The following is a 13397-nucleotide window of genomic DNA, read 5'->3' on the forward strand; positions in this document are numbered from 1 at the left end:
GCGTGCGCGTGTTTGTGAGTTTGTATGTGTATGTGAGTATGTGTATCTGTATGTAAGTTTGTTTGCGTTTGTGCATTTGTGTGTGTGTGTTTGTTTGTTTGTCTGTGTGTGTGTTTTGTCTGTGTTTGTATAATTGTGTGTGCGTGTGTGTGTTTTGTGTGTGTATGATTTTGTGTGCGTGTGTGTGTTTGTGTTTTGTGTGTGTGTGTGTTTGTGTGTGTTTTGTGTGTGGGTGTGCGTGTGTTTGTGTGTCTGATTGTGTTTTGTTTGCGTGCGCGTGGTTGTGTGTATAATGAGTATGTGTGCATGTATGCATATGTGTATGTGTGTGTGTTTTTTGTGTGTGTGTGCTATTGTTTGTGCGTATGTGTTTGTGTGTTGGTGTTTGTGGGTGTGCGTTTTGTGTGTGTTTGTGTGCGTGTCTGTGTGTGCGTGCGTGAGTGTATGTGTGTTTCGTGTGTGTGTGATTGTGTGTTTTGTGTGTGTGTGTTTGTGTGTGTGTTGTGTGTGTGTTTCATTTGTTTGTGTGTTCGTGTGTATATGGGTGTATGTGTGCGTGTGTGTGTTTGTGTGTGTGTGTGCGTTTTGTTTATGTTTGTGTGCGTGTGCCTGTACGTGTGCGTGTATGAGTGTGTGTTTGTGTGTTTTTGTGTGTGTGTGTGTTTGTGTGTGTGTTGTGTGTGTGTTTCGTTTGTTTGTGTGTTCGTGTGTATATGGGTGTATGTGTGCGTGTGTGTGTTTGTGTGTGTGTGTGCGTTTTGTTTATGTTTGTGTGCGTGTGCCTGTACGTGTGCGTGTATGAGTGTGTGTTTGCTTGTGTGTGTGTGTGTGTGGGTCCGTGTGTGGGTATTTATATATATATATATATATATATGCGTGTGTGTGTTTTTTGTGTGTTTTTGTGCATGAGTGCGTATGTGTGTTTGTGTTTTGTGTGCGGGCGTGTTTGTGTGTGTTTTGTGCATGTGTGTGTGTTATGTGTTTGTGTGTTTTGTGTGCGTGCGTGTGTATATGTATGTGAGTATGTGTGCGTGTGTTTATGTGTGTGTATTTGTTTGTGTGTGTTTTGTGTGTGTGTTTTTGTCTGTGTGTGCGTGTTTTGTGTGCTTGTGTGTGCGTGTGTTTGTGTGTGTGTGTTTGTGTGTGTGTGTGTGTTTGTTTGGTGTGTGTGTGTGTGTGTACGTGCGTGCGTGTGTGTGTATGTGTGTATGTGTGTATGTGTGTGTATGTGTGTGTTTGTGTGTGTGTTTTGTGTGTGTTTTGTGTGTATGTATGTGTGTATGTGTGTGAGTGTGTCTTTGTGTGTGTGTGTTTTGTGTGTGTCTGCGTGTGTTTGTGTGTGTGTGTGTGTTTGTGTGTGCGTTTTTGTGTATGTGTGTGTGTGTGTGTGTGTGTGTGTATGTGTGTGTGTATGTATGTGTATGTGTATATGTGTGTATGTGTGTGTGTGCGTGCGTGTGTGTGTGTATGTGTGTGTATGTGTTTGTGTGCGTGCGTGTGTGTGTTTGGGTGTGTGGGTGTGTGTAAGCGCGTGTGTGTGTGGCTTATGTGTGTGTGTGTGTGTGCGTGTGTGTGTGTGTGTGTGTGTGTGTTTGTGTGTGTGTGTGCTTGTTGTTTGTTTTTTAATCCAATTCTCGAGCCTAGACCTTTTCCTTGTATTAGTGTTCATTTTTTTGTGGAAATGGCCGGTTTCTCTAAAACGCTGCATTGTCCTCAAAGCCTAATTTAACCCGCTAAATTTTCAGGTCAGAATGATTATCACTCCTCAATCTGGCTACTTCCACCAGTTGCTTTCTTGTTAGATCTCTACCGCGCACCTAACTCCCAGTGCGTTTCTGTACGGCGCCAGTATAATGCAATTCCTCATCATTACTGAATCATAGACTAATTCATGTCACTTTTCCGAGTTGTTCATTCTGATTTGTTAATGGTCAGACTGGGACGAATTCTGAATTTACAATGGCCAGACTTGCGCCAATTCTGATTTTTCAATTGCCAGCCTTCCGCCAATACTTTCCTTGAATTATTGTGTCAGAGGACATGTATACCTCCGCATTTTCCCTATCCGGGGCGTTAAGGCGGAGCTGCTGCTTAACTCTGCTGAGTTCCGTGTCGAGGAAAATTTTCTTTCCTCTCTTCTGGTTTCTCTTCTTGAGCGCTCCTTGTGTTCTCCAGATGGATTCCTCGGTAAGGCGTGTTTTACCGCTGCCAGCTCCGCCTGGAAACTACTTTTTCTACTTCCCAGCCAGTAGTAGCAAGTAGTAAGATGGTGATACTCCATAATTACAGATCACCCGCCATACTTGCCCGCTACTTTTCCTCCGGAAACGGATTTGTCCGTAACAATAGCCCTACCAAGAAAAGTCGAAATCCACAGGCGGCTGTTTGAGTTCTCTGTGGCAACCGGTCTTGGTATGTAGAATGAGTTGTATACGTGAGTGTTTTTCTGGAGTTACCCGCGGGTATGCTTCCTTTAACCACAAGGTTTGCTCGTAGACTATTACTGAATTTTGTAGTGATCTAGTATCTCCATATATTTTGAAAATTAAGCCTTTGAAACTTAAAATTCGGGAACGAGACGGGGTAAAGTTTTGTATACAATTGCTGCCCAGGTCAAGGTCACAGACCCAAGCCACTTCTGATCAGACCGAGTTAAAGCTTGTTATTAAAGCAGTCTTAGCACCTCCACTAAAATTGCTGGATTCTAAGAAGGGTAAAAGAAGTAATTAACCTGACAAAGTAGATAGTCTCTTGTTGGTCCAGTGCCCCCTCTTTCTCATCCTGAGTCATCCATGCTCCCAGATACGTGAGCAACCCAGTTTCAGCCGTAAACTGTTTTGAGCACGCTTTCCTTTTTCCCACCAGTGGAGTACGATCACAATATCAATCTTCAATTTGATACTTTTAAAACCGCACTCAATTCAATTCATTTAAGAACAACGAGGGCACGGGGACAAAAACTGGTTACAAACAAACAAATAATTTTCGATACTTCCTAATGAAGAAATTTAGGTTACTACGAAATACGCTAATTTCAAGCTACTGCTTACAAACCGACCAAGGTGTCTCTTTTGTCTTCTCTCTAACAGGGGAGGGGGTATATTTTAATTTCATAATAACAATAGCTATTTTCTGCAGCCTCTTATTGGGTTATTGAAATCATTATCAGTGGCAAAAACATGCTTTAGATTATTCACGCAAGTTTATGAAAACGGAAGAGCTTTTTTCATTGGCGAAATAGAAACGGATCAATACTTTTATATTAAAAAAACAACACACAAAAAACTCATTTTTTAACTCAATTTTATGCAATCAAAAGTTTTGACAACTGTGGGGAAAAAGAAACAGATTCCTGTCTGGCGTATAAGAATGCAGTGTCAACATTGTCCTTCCCCCCATCACTTCCATCTCCTGACCAGTACTTCTGTCCCTTTTTCCCATTGGACAGGTACTTCTTATTGGGTCCAGATGCGTATATGTGCCACTCTGCCATCATGTAATTGTCATTCTGGTAGATGTCCGGATCAATCAATTCGAGACCTGATCAAAATCAACAATTCGCATCTATGCTCTTATCCCCACCCTCCACACATATTCCCACCCTACCCTCAATCACTAATTATGTATTGTTACATAGCACGCGGTTATGTAAGAAATAGCACCTGCTCCTAGTAGAAATGGGTTGTAAAATACACATTAAGCCTGCGGGACATAGATCCATGAAGGTAATTTATTTTGATGTTATTTAAATATATTTACTACACTGATTACATAATTGTGTCTTTTTCATTTAATAATCCTGATTATTGACTATTTGGTTGACCTATGTGGCTCAGAAACCAAGTTGCGTTGATTACTTCATGGTCAAATTGATTAGTTTCAAAGCACATGCTTCACAATGCATGAGTATTTTTTAAGAAGCAACATTGATGTACATACTCTCTATCTAACCCTTAAGATCAGAAATGCGACAAAGAAAGTATTCATGATGTGGAGATCTGTTACTGAACAATCTAGCCATGTTTTCTTTGGTGTCACGACAAAATACCCAATGCCAAAATACCCAAAATATTTCCAATATTTTATTCTAACGTTGAAACTATCGGAAAATTGCGAGAAAACATGCTTGTAATTTTGATTGCGCTAATTTGTAATCGGATTAGTGAACGAAAAGATCAAAAGGAATCAATTGGGCATAATAATGGCATTGTGTATTTTGGCATTAGGAATTTTTTCCCCGGGTCGAGGTTTTAGGGTAATTTTTTGTAAGAAATGCGGTGATTGCGGTGAATGCGGTGAGAATAATTATTTCACCGCATTTCACCGCATTTCTTACAAAAATTCACCGCAAAATTCACCGCATTTCTTACAAAAATTCACCGCATCAACTTTTGTGGCAAAATAATGTAAGAAACGCGGTGAAAGCGGTGAAAAAAAATAATTCACCACATTTCACCGCATATCTTACAAAAATTCACCGCATAGGATTTCCAAAGTTTACTCAATCTGATTTAAATTCACAAGAAATTTCAAAGATGTAAGTGAAAGTTGGCGAAGTGGACTAAGCAGTGGAAGTCATTCAGGAGGTCAGATGTTCGAACCCGTGTGGGGACGATTCATTTTTGTAAGAATAATGATTACGCGGTGAAAATAAATAATTCAACGCGATTCACCGCGTTCACCGCAAAAAGATGTAAGAAATACGTGGTGAAAACTTTTTTCACCGCATTTCACAGCACTTCTTACAAAAATTCACCGCCAAACCTCGACCCGGCTCATGTAACCATTTCCTTCCTACCTGTTGTGAATAATCATTATTAAATCAGTATCAAAATTTATCGGCTCTAAATTTATTAACAAAAAGATCAGTACTCTAATTTTCGATAAAATTGCTCAAAAGGAAAGTGTCGGAAACTCAGTTTGCATTATGTGTTACTGCAATCCAGAACTTCCTGGAAAAAATGTAATTACTTGTTAAAATTTCGAATTTCCCCACAATACTGATCATTCAATATCAATTTTTTCGATAGCAGCTTCTTGAAAACTTTCAAAAAGGTTTTAAGGTTGCACTTTTTGATTAGCTGATAAATATAGGAAATACACGCTGTAAAATTTCATGAAAACAATTCTTGTTTCTACCACACGTACTACAAATTGGATAAGTATAGCACTAATAAGTAACTATAAAAATTAAGTTCGCAGAAACAATAAAATTATATTTGGTAAATTGCATATTGAAAAAATTTAGCAAAAAACAGTACAAAATTAACAAAAGAAACTCAGAGAAATTACTAGCTAGTCAATAGCCAAAAAGTCATTGCAATTTTACCACCATGAGGTGTTTTTTGTCTCTTAGGTCATTCTTCTTCAACCAATTGTCCGTTGAAAAGAATCTTCACACATTTTGCCGAAAAAAGGAAAATTTTGAATTCTTTACAAAGGCTGAATTTCAAATAAATCCGGACAGATGTTGATATGGTCATGGTATGATAACAAATTTGTAGATTTGGAAGCAAATAAGATGTGAATTGGAGGAAATTTTTACTTTTTGCTACTGCGATCTTCCAGATTATATTATTAATATATTATAATGTACGCTATATATTGTCATACATTACGTTACTCTTCGAAAAATAGCACTTTCTATATCTATTAAGAGGGGGTTGGGCAAAATAGATCCCACAATTTTATGAAATAATATTCAGTGAATTTCTAAAAATAAATTTAATAGAATTTACTTTAGTTACATTTGACGAACAACGAAAGTGTCCTCAATTTAATAGACACTACTTTGAATAGAATGTCAAAACAGTTTATGGAATAGACATCATAACGAATTCCGTGTCGAAAAATTATCCAGATTATCTTGTTGGAAACGAATACCGCTTAAATCAGTGATAAAAGGGCGCAATAAGAAAGTTTTGTTGACAAAAACAATTGTAATCAGAATTGAGCGCATTGCGCAGAACTTTTCCCCATCAAAACGACTTGGAAAGAAATCACGACTGAGAAGTATAATAATTCTGTAAAAATGACTGCTGTCATTTTTTATCAGGGAATGTTGTGAGTTGAGATTGTCACATTCTATGTCTGGTCCTGATTGAAGTGATTATTTTGTCTTGATGTGTTTGCTCATTTTGTGCATGACAAGTTTTGTGAAAGCGTGATACAACAATAATTGTGCTCACTAGTTTCTATTAGGTGGTTTGGCTGAAAGCAAAACTCTTGTTAAAAAGCTTAAGATGCTGTGCTCCTAAACTGCTGCTGAAGTGCGCTGCTAATTTGTGTCTGATTAAGACAGATCAACTTTGGCCCTCTTATTTACACCCAAGTAGAGAGCTGCCCCAACCTTGTGGCTTTAGCTAGTAGCCCGTTGTTGGTTTGTTGGTTTTTTGTCGTTTAAATTTTTAGATCAGTCTATGTCATTTTTCCCAGCAAAAACATAATTAGTCACTTTAGTAAAAGTGAGTTAAAACTGTTTCGAGCTTTCAGATGACGAATTAGTTTTTCCCACTAGGCTCTCTCCAATGATAATTGGTTCTTTCTGTTTTGCTAGACATCTTCCCACCCAGCATCTGTTTCAACTGCTTTAATGTCTTTTCTCTGTGCCTCTCGAGTTTTAAATTTCAGGATGAATGAAATTCTTGTGAGATTGCAACCTGTCACTTGAACACAACCCCCTCCCCCAGCATTGTCTCTCAGTAGCGCTCTTGGTTGACTGTGAATTTGCCCTCTTCTATTCTGAATAGTAGGTCCGGAATCTTTTGAACTCTCGCTATGCATTCGGAGAGCAAAATATTTGAAAGCACTTTCTTCGTCAACATCACTTCTGTGTTTCTCGGTGCGATAATTATCATGTCAACCCAGAGCCAAAAAAAAGTTTTTGCTCCTACAAACAAGCAACAATAGTACTTGCTTCTGGTGATCCTTCCCTCCCTCAGAAGAGAGCTAGCCAATTCCTGGTTGTAAGTTGTCTGCTTCAAATCATGAATTAGTTGGCGTATTCACTTTTCCTTTCTTCACGAACTCTTTAGGCTGCGCCAAGTACTCTTCATTGCCAATATTTGAGTGCAGAAAAAGTGGCTTGACGTCAAATTGGTCCCTCAGATCGTCTCGTTTGGCTTAAAGCCGGAGTAGAGCGATTAAAATCTCTGTCTTTCTTGTTGGAGAAGTCTCAGAGACTCAAATTAGCCCAAACTTTATTCCTCCTTGAAAGCCCTTTCCACATATTGGGCTTGCTTTGAACATTGACCACTGGGTCCTAGTGAAACTCTGGAATTTCATTTGCCTGTCTCTGGGTTGTCTCACTAGTTACAAAGACTCGTTATCTCCCAGGGCCTTGTCATCGTCCTGCATTGCACTTTGATATTAGATTTACTGATCACTTTGCTCTGCTTCATCAACTGATTTTTAGATACTTCGTTGTCACCCTCAGTCACAAGTGACCATGAGTACCGTTTACTCCTGATAGTAATGCAATATTTGTTCTCTGCTTCCTGTTCAATATCAAAACTCTCTCTCTCTCTCTCTCTCAAAGTTGTTGGCTGACGAGTGTCTACGCTATCTGCTCATGCCGCTCCTCGTCTTTGATTGCAATTGCAGCGCCTTGTTTTTTTCCATTTTCTTGACGACCTTGACTCTGATGAAAAGTTTCCTGACGTTCTGTAAAATTTTCTTGACTATCAGATCAACTATCAGTTGTTGAGTCCACTTCAGACAAATTGAAATCTGATCCCGACAGGCTATCAGTCTAAGAAAGTTGGTTATGTACCCCAGGCATCTCTTGTTATAAACTCTGGGTACTGGTTTGGAGAAGCGCAGAACTGAAACGTGCACAAGGTCTCTGCTGCGAAACGTGTCATCAGGTCTGTGAACACTCTCTGCAAATCCTATGCCGCTCTCGGAAGACGCGAATTTTTAAATTTTTCCGATGCACACGCAATGCAAACTTCATTGTGATCCTTGGCTTTGGTGCTTTCTTGACAAAATCCGTTTGATTTAAAAGACCGAATCGTCTGTGCACTTCTTTGCATTGTTTATTCTTACGCTCATAATCTTTTTTTTTAAAAGTTTTAGAACAGTGTAGCTGTTCTTTTTTTCTGTTGTTTGCTCGATTTGGCGATAGCTGGCTTTTTATTTTATGCTCTTCTGTCCCATAAATCGGTTTTTCGAGCGCCTAAGTTTCCATAATTACCCCAATCCCCGTGTTCTAGATTGTGATTCCCAGCAGTTTTCTTGTGTCGGTGAACTTTATCCCTCTATTTTGGATCATTTAGTTTTGAATGAGCAAAACAACTGAGAAGATGAGGCAGTAAGGAAGAAAGGATTTTAACGAAAAAAACAGAAATTCTTTATTATAAAAGGTTTTTGTTACTTAGAAAGTTGCTGGGCCCCTAAACTGTTGGGCTATGAACTTTAGCAGGAGAAACAAAACGTTTTCAGTTAACTAAAAATTTATTTCTAGAGAATCAGAGGAAAGCGAAAAGAACTTTAATAACAATTGAAAGGTCTAAAAGCATAGATCTTATTGATAGATGAAGATGGTTAATTGAATTTGTAAGAAAAAAAAACTTAAAAATTGTTTGTAACTATACAAATATCAATGAAAAAACACAAGATAAGGCTTTAATTATATCAACTTGATACATGTTGGAAAACCTAAGTCAATCCAAAGTCAGATAGCAGTTCAACATCCAATAATAAATTGTATTGATATTTATCTAATCCCCTGTATTTGATACACTCTTGATTGTATCCGTTTGTTTTAAAGGACCGATTCGCTGTGCTCTTTCTTTGCACCGTACAGTCTCATGATGTTGGAACTTGTCTTAAATATTAGAACACTGCAGGGCAAGTAAAACGATATACCTTTTCGTTTTTCGTTTAACTTATTTCCCTGGGAGAGTTTCTCGCAGATGTTGTCTTTTTGGACAGTGAAATTATGTCATCTCTCCTCCTTTTTAGTTCTGAGAGAAAACTTGAAGCAAATTAATGCACACAGAGAACAATCTTGCGTTTACATTGGAAATTTTTTCTGCCCGAGGTTGTTTGATTCACACACTGACTCTGCTCACCACTTTAGTGGTTTCCACCTTTTGTTTTCTGACCACTTATTTGAATTGGACGAACCGATCAATTTTCGTGCGGAGCTGTTGTCACTCTTTTATTTTTCTAATTCACTTTGCCTTTTGTGTGCCATCTGTTGATTGCCGCTGTTGCAGTTTGCTGTCTTCTTGCTCCTGCAGTCCTTTGCAAAGAGTCCGGAGACCTCACAGAGAATTAAACGTTTTTCAGATCCGTTTTTGAAATTACGTTCCGCTTCTAGTTCCACTGTAGCACTATGTCACTTGTTTCTCGGTTTTGTGCTCCAATGGAAGTTTGTTGACAAGTTGTTGCTCTCCAACATTACGAAGCTTGAAAGCTTCATTGGCAGGCCATTGGAGACCAGTTTATTGAAGAGGGTGGCTATCCTCTAATGAGCACCCGTTCAAAATCCCCAGATTCCTTAAGTTTCAATGAAGCCAGCTGTCTTACGAAATTCAGCACTGTTTTGGCCGTAACATGCTACATGTGTCTTGCAGAGGTTTCGAGGACTTTGATTCATCTCAAGTGCTGACATGTCCAAAACAGTCATGTCTACTTAGCATGAGGGTTTTTCCATCTGGAGTTAGTGCTAAGTGGAAGCACATGTTGTCACATGTGTCCTTGAGATCTGCAACTACCTTCACATATGCATTTATCCTTTGTATTGGCCTTCGTTTCTTCGTCGTTTGCTCGATTGGGCATTCGCTTGAGCTCATATTGTCTCCTCTGTCCCCAATATTGGATTGCAGAGCCCACTCGTATAAGTATCGTCCTGTATTTCTCATATGTAGAAAAACCTAATGTCTCTATATTTGATCATTGTGATTTGAACGAGCAAATAATTGAGAGGAGGAGGTAATTATGCAGAAAAGGATTAAGAATAAAAATTGAATCAGGTTTGTTTTATAATTTAATGTTGTGATTTAGAAAATGGTGCTGCCTATAACCTGTTGGGTTATCAACTTCAGTAGTCAGAACAAAACGCGATAAAAGTGTGGTACATTTTTGCAGCGAAGTCGACCGACCCCCCAGAGTTTCTCACGTCTAATTACCATAGCATTGTTTATTTTAATTTGCTTAAACCTACTGTGCGCATGCGTTAAAAATTATATTACACGTCTCTGATTGGTTAATATTTTGCATTGAGAATCACTGTATTGAAGGTTTGGGCCATGCATATCCCAATGATTATAGTAACAATGTTAAAATGACCATTTAAATAAAGTATTAAAATCGGGCTGGACGGACGTTAGAGGGATTAATTGATAGAGGGGTGAAATATAAATAGGGAGTAAAAAATAGGGAGTTAAAAAGCGGAGCTCCAGTTTTTAGCACTTCTCACATAATTGCAAGTGAGATGGGCCATAGAGGGACAACATTTGCATTTTTGCCCATTGTAAAAGAAGAGAATATATTCTTTCGTTCTATAATCAGAATGAACCACATTACGCAGCAGAGGTATAATCAAATCGTCACGGGCAAATATGCCCGATCTCTGTATCTCGTGTTCGTTTTCACCATGTTAATACAATGGACATGCAACAATGTTGCGGAAAAAAGCTACTTAAGCAAAAACAGTCAAAATTGAAGGGAATTGCGCAACCCGTGTTTGCAAAAGTGTACAAAGTACGAGTTATGTATCATATATTTCGCGCATTTTGTATGGCGATGTGCTTCATTTAAGTATCTCTTTTTAGCACGCAACGTAACTCGATTTCGCCCTATAATCCGCAATTAGGCCTAATTTAATTCGCATTTTTGAGCATAAAAGTGATTATTAAAGCTTTATTACTACTACTAATACTTTTTACTACTTTATTACTACTTATCAAAGGCACTCCCACAAAATCGGCAGTCCCACATTGATATACAAAGCCCTTTTTGAGCGAGGGATTATTCGGAAAAAAATCTGTTTTGTGGTGCTGGGAGGTACACCATAAATGCCATAAAATAGATTCGACCAGTGAAAATAGATTTGGCCAATGAAAATAGATTTGGCCAGTGAAAATAGATTCGGCCAGTAAAAATAGATTCGGCACTGGGAAGTACATCATATATTTTAAATAAAATTAAAACGCGAGCGTTTAATTAGGCTCGATTGCGGATTAGAGATACTTTTAATGCAACTAATAAAGACCTAAAATGAGCGGAAACGTGCTACAAAATTTGCCACCTATTTTACAACTTTGAAGTCCTTTTATTTCGCAAAAATGGCAAAACCCCTTTTCCGAAAATTAAGATACAAAGGATGTTTCCTAATTTCGTTCATTTTATGTATCTTATTTTCGAGCGAACTTCACCAAAGCGGAAATTTTGGGGTATACCTCTGCGGTGTAATGAGAAATTAAAATCGCATGAGAACATTTGCGACATGTTAAGTAATAATTCATTGAGAATAAGGTTAATTCATTGGTATCAGAAAATTGTTCAAAGTATAATCTGAAAAAATAAAGCTCAAGTAGCATTGTCTCATTAAGAATTTGTCAGAACCTCAACTGGCACGATAAAATAAAGATTGACAAGTAGCTAACAAATTCTAACTATAGATAACACCACTAACCACTTTACAACTCACAAATAATTTCTGGTCACAATTTGAATGAATTTTGGTGACCAATTACTAAGCAGCCAAATCTGGTCTCAATAAAAATTGTTTTAAAAAAGTTGTGCTGATTTCAATTTATGCAATATTAAGTAATTAAACTTTCCTATCATAATCTCACCCTGATTAAATGATAAACACTGACTTATGATTTTTGAAAAATATCAAAATTTGCTATCGACTCCATTTCTTGGACTTATACCTTCAATAATCGTAAGTTCTGAGAGATTTTCATGCCTCCAAGTAACAAATAGAAATAGCCCCCCCCCTCCCCTGTGACTTTTATCACTCAATTTGTAGCCCTAAAAACAGCACGTGAAAGTGGGGGGGGGGGGCGTCAAAATTTTACGAAGTTTAAGATTTGAAAAGATACTTTTGAAACTCGGCTTCTGACAAACAAGTAATTGCACGATATTGATTTCTATGTCCTTCTTTTTGATCACACTTAATACTAGCTTAGTTGGGCATAACGATCAGTTTCATCAGGTCAATAGAATCACGTGCCCTGTCCCCCCCCCCCCCCCCCCCCCCGAAAAAAAAAAATGTTACTGGATTCACTTTGAGACCAGTTTGTTTTTATGCATTCTCGCCCCTCATTGGGTGAGATTGAATGAAACAAGGGCTCCCTTCTAGCTGGGACCATATAGTGAGGTGAACAGTTTGGCGAGCATTCAAACCTCTTCCGTCTTTTTTGGGAGATGCGAGGATGAGTATTCTCTTCTCATTTTTTCCTCCAGTGCTCCTGATTTTCCTCACAACTGAATGAGTCCACTTGTTGTACTCGTCAGTGTCCTCTCTCAGACTATCAGAACAGTCATCCCCACACGAGTCTATGCCCAATTCGTGAACAGGTTGAACGACAGTCTGACAAAAGGGAACCCGGGGTCGTGGAAAAAATTACTCGACAAAACGTCATCTTGGGGGGGGGGGGGGGGGGGGGGGGGTGGTGGGTTGTCATTCCGGGGTCGTAAATACACGGACCCGGAAGAAGTTAATGACCCGGTAATTTGATTGATAAATCTGGTATTCGGAACATGTTCGCGCTAATTCGCACAGTTTTGCATATTTTCTTGCAAATTCGATTCATACCAATTACTGTCTGGACTGTCGTGTGGAGTCATGGCTGTTTTCTGTCTGAATCATGTGGTTCGTACTTACACGACCTCACCCCGGGAAAAAAAACACATTAGCACAATTGTTTATGCAATTTATAAAAATGTAGATACAAAAAAAAAACATTTGACTTGGACTACCCAGGTTCAGACCTTGACTTATGAAAACTGTCTGTTGGTGTTGGTGCAACGCTAGTTGGTGTTGCTGGTAGATGTTACACATCAACAAAAAGAAAAATAGAGAAGTTAACTTTAATTAATCCCACAAAAATGCAATCCTCGACCCATGAAAAGACCATGCTCGACCTCAACTTTTTATGAGAAGACCTGATTTGGAGCGATGAAAAGACTTTACCTCGTCTTTAACTGTAAGCTGGACCGTGTATTTATAGTCAATATTGGACCCCCCTACTAGAATTATAAAGTCCTTTCATAAGTCCGAGGTCTAAACCTGGGTAGGCAGCGTGCCACATCGGAATGGGAAACACAAATGATATTTAACTCGTATTAAGTATAACTAAGTTTAGATAAAAACCATTTTTATGATTGATCACGGCAATAAAATTAGTCTTTCACGGGTTGAGGACTCAGATATCTGG

General features: G+C 38.6%; 1 protein-coding gene across 1 annotated transcript; it reads right to left on the reverse strand.

Moving 5' to 3' along the window:
- Window positions 1-2731: 2731 nt before the first annotated feature.
- LOC142357709 (uncharacterized) lies at window positions 2732-12550 on the reverse strand (the record flags this gene model as incomplete). The annotated part of the gene is made up of 3 exons (XM_075409260.1): window positions 2732-2832; window positions 3347-3540; window positions 12364-12550. Coding segments are annotated over 3 exons (482 nt in total), but the record flags the coding sequence as incomplete, so codon positions are not given.
- Between the last annotated feature and the right edge of the window lie 847 nt (window positions 12551-13397).

This window comes from Convolutriloba macropyga, unplaced genomic scaffold, assembly GCF_964194025.1.
Source record: "Convolutriloba macropyga unplaced genomic scaffold, txConMacr16.3 SCAFFOLD_5696, whole genome shotgun sequence".
Lineage (NCBI taxonomy): Eukaryota > Metazoa > Xenacoelomorpha > Acoela > Convolutidae > Convolutriloba > Convolutriloba macropyga.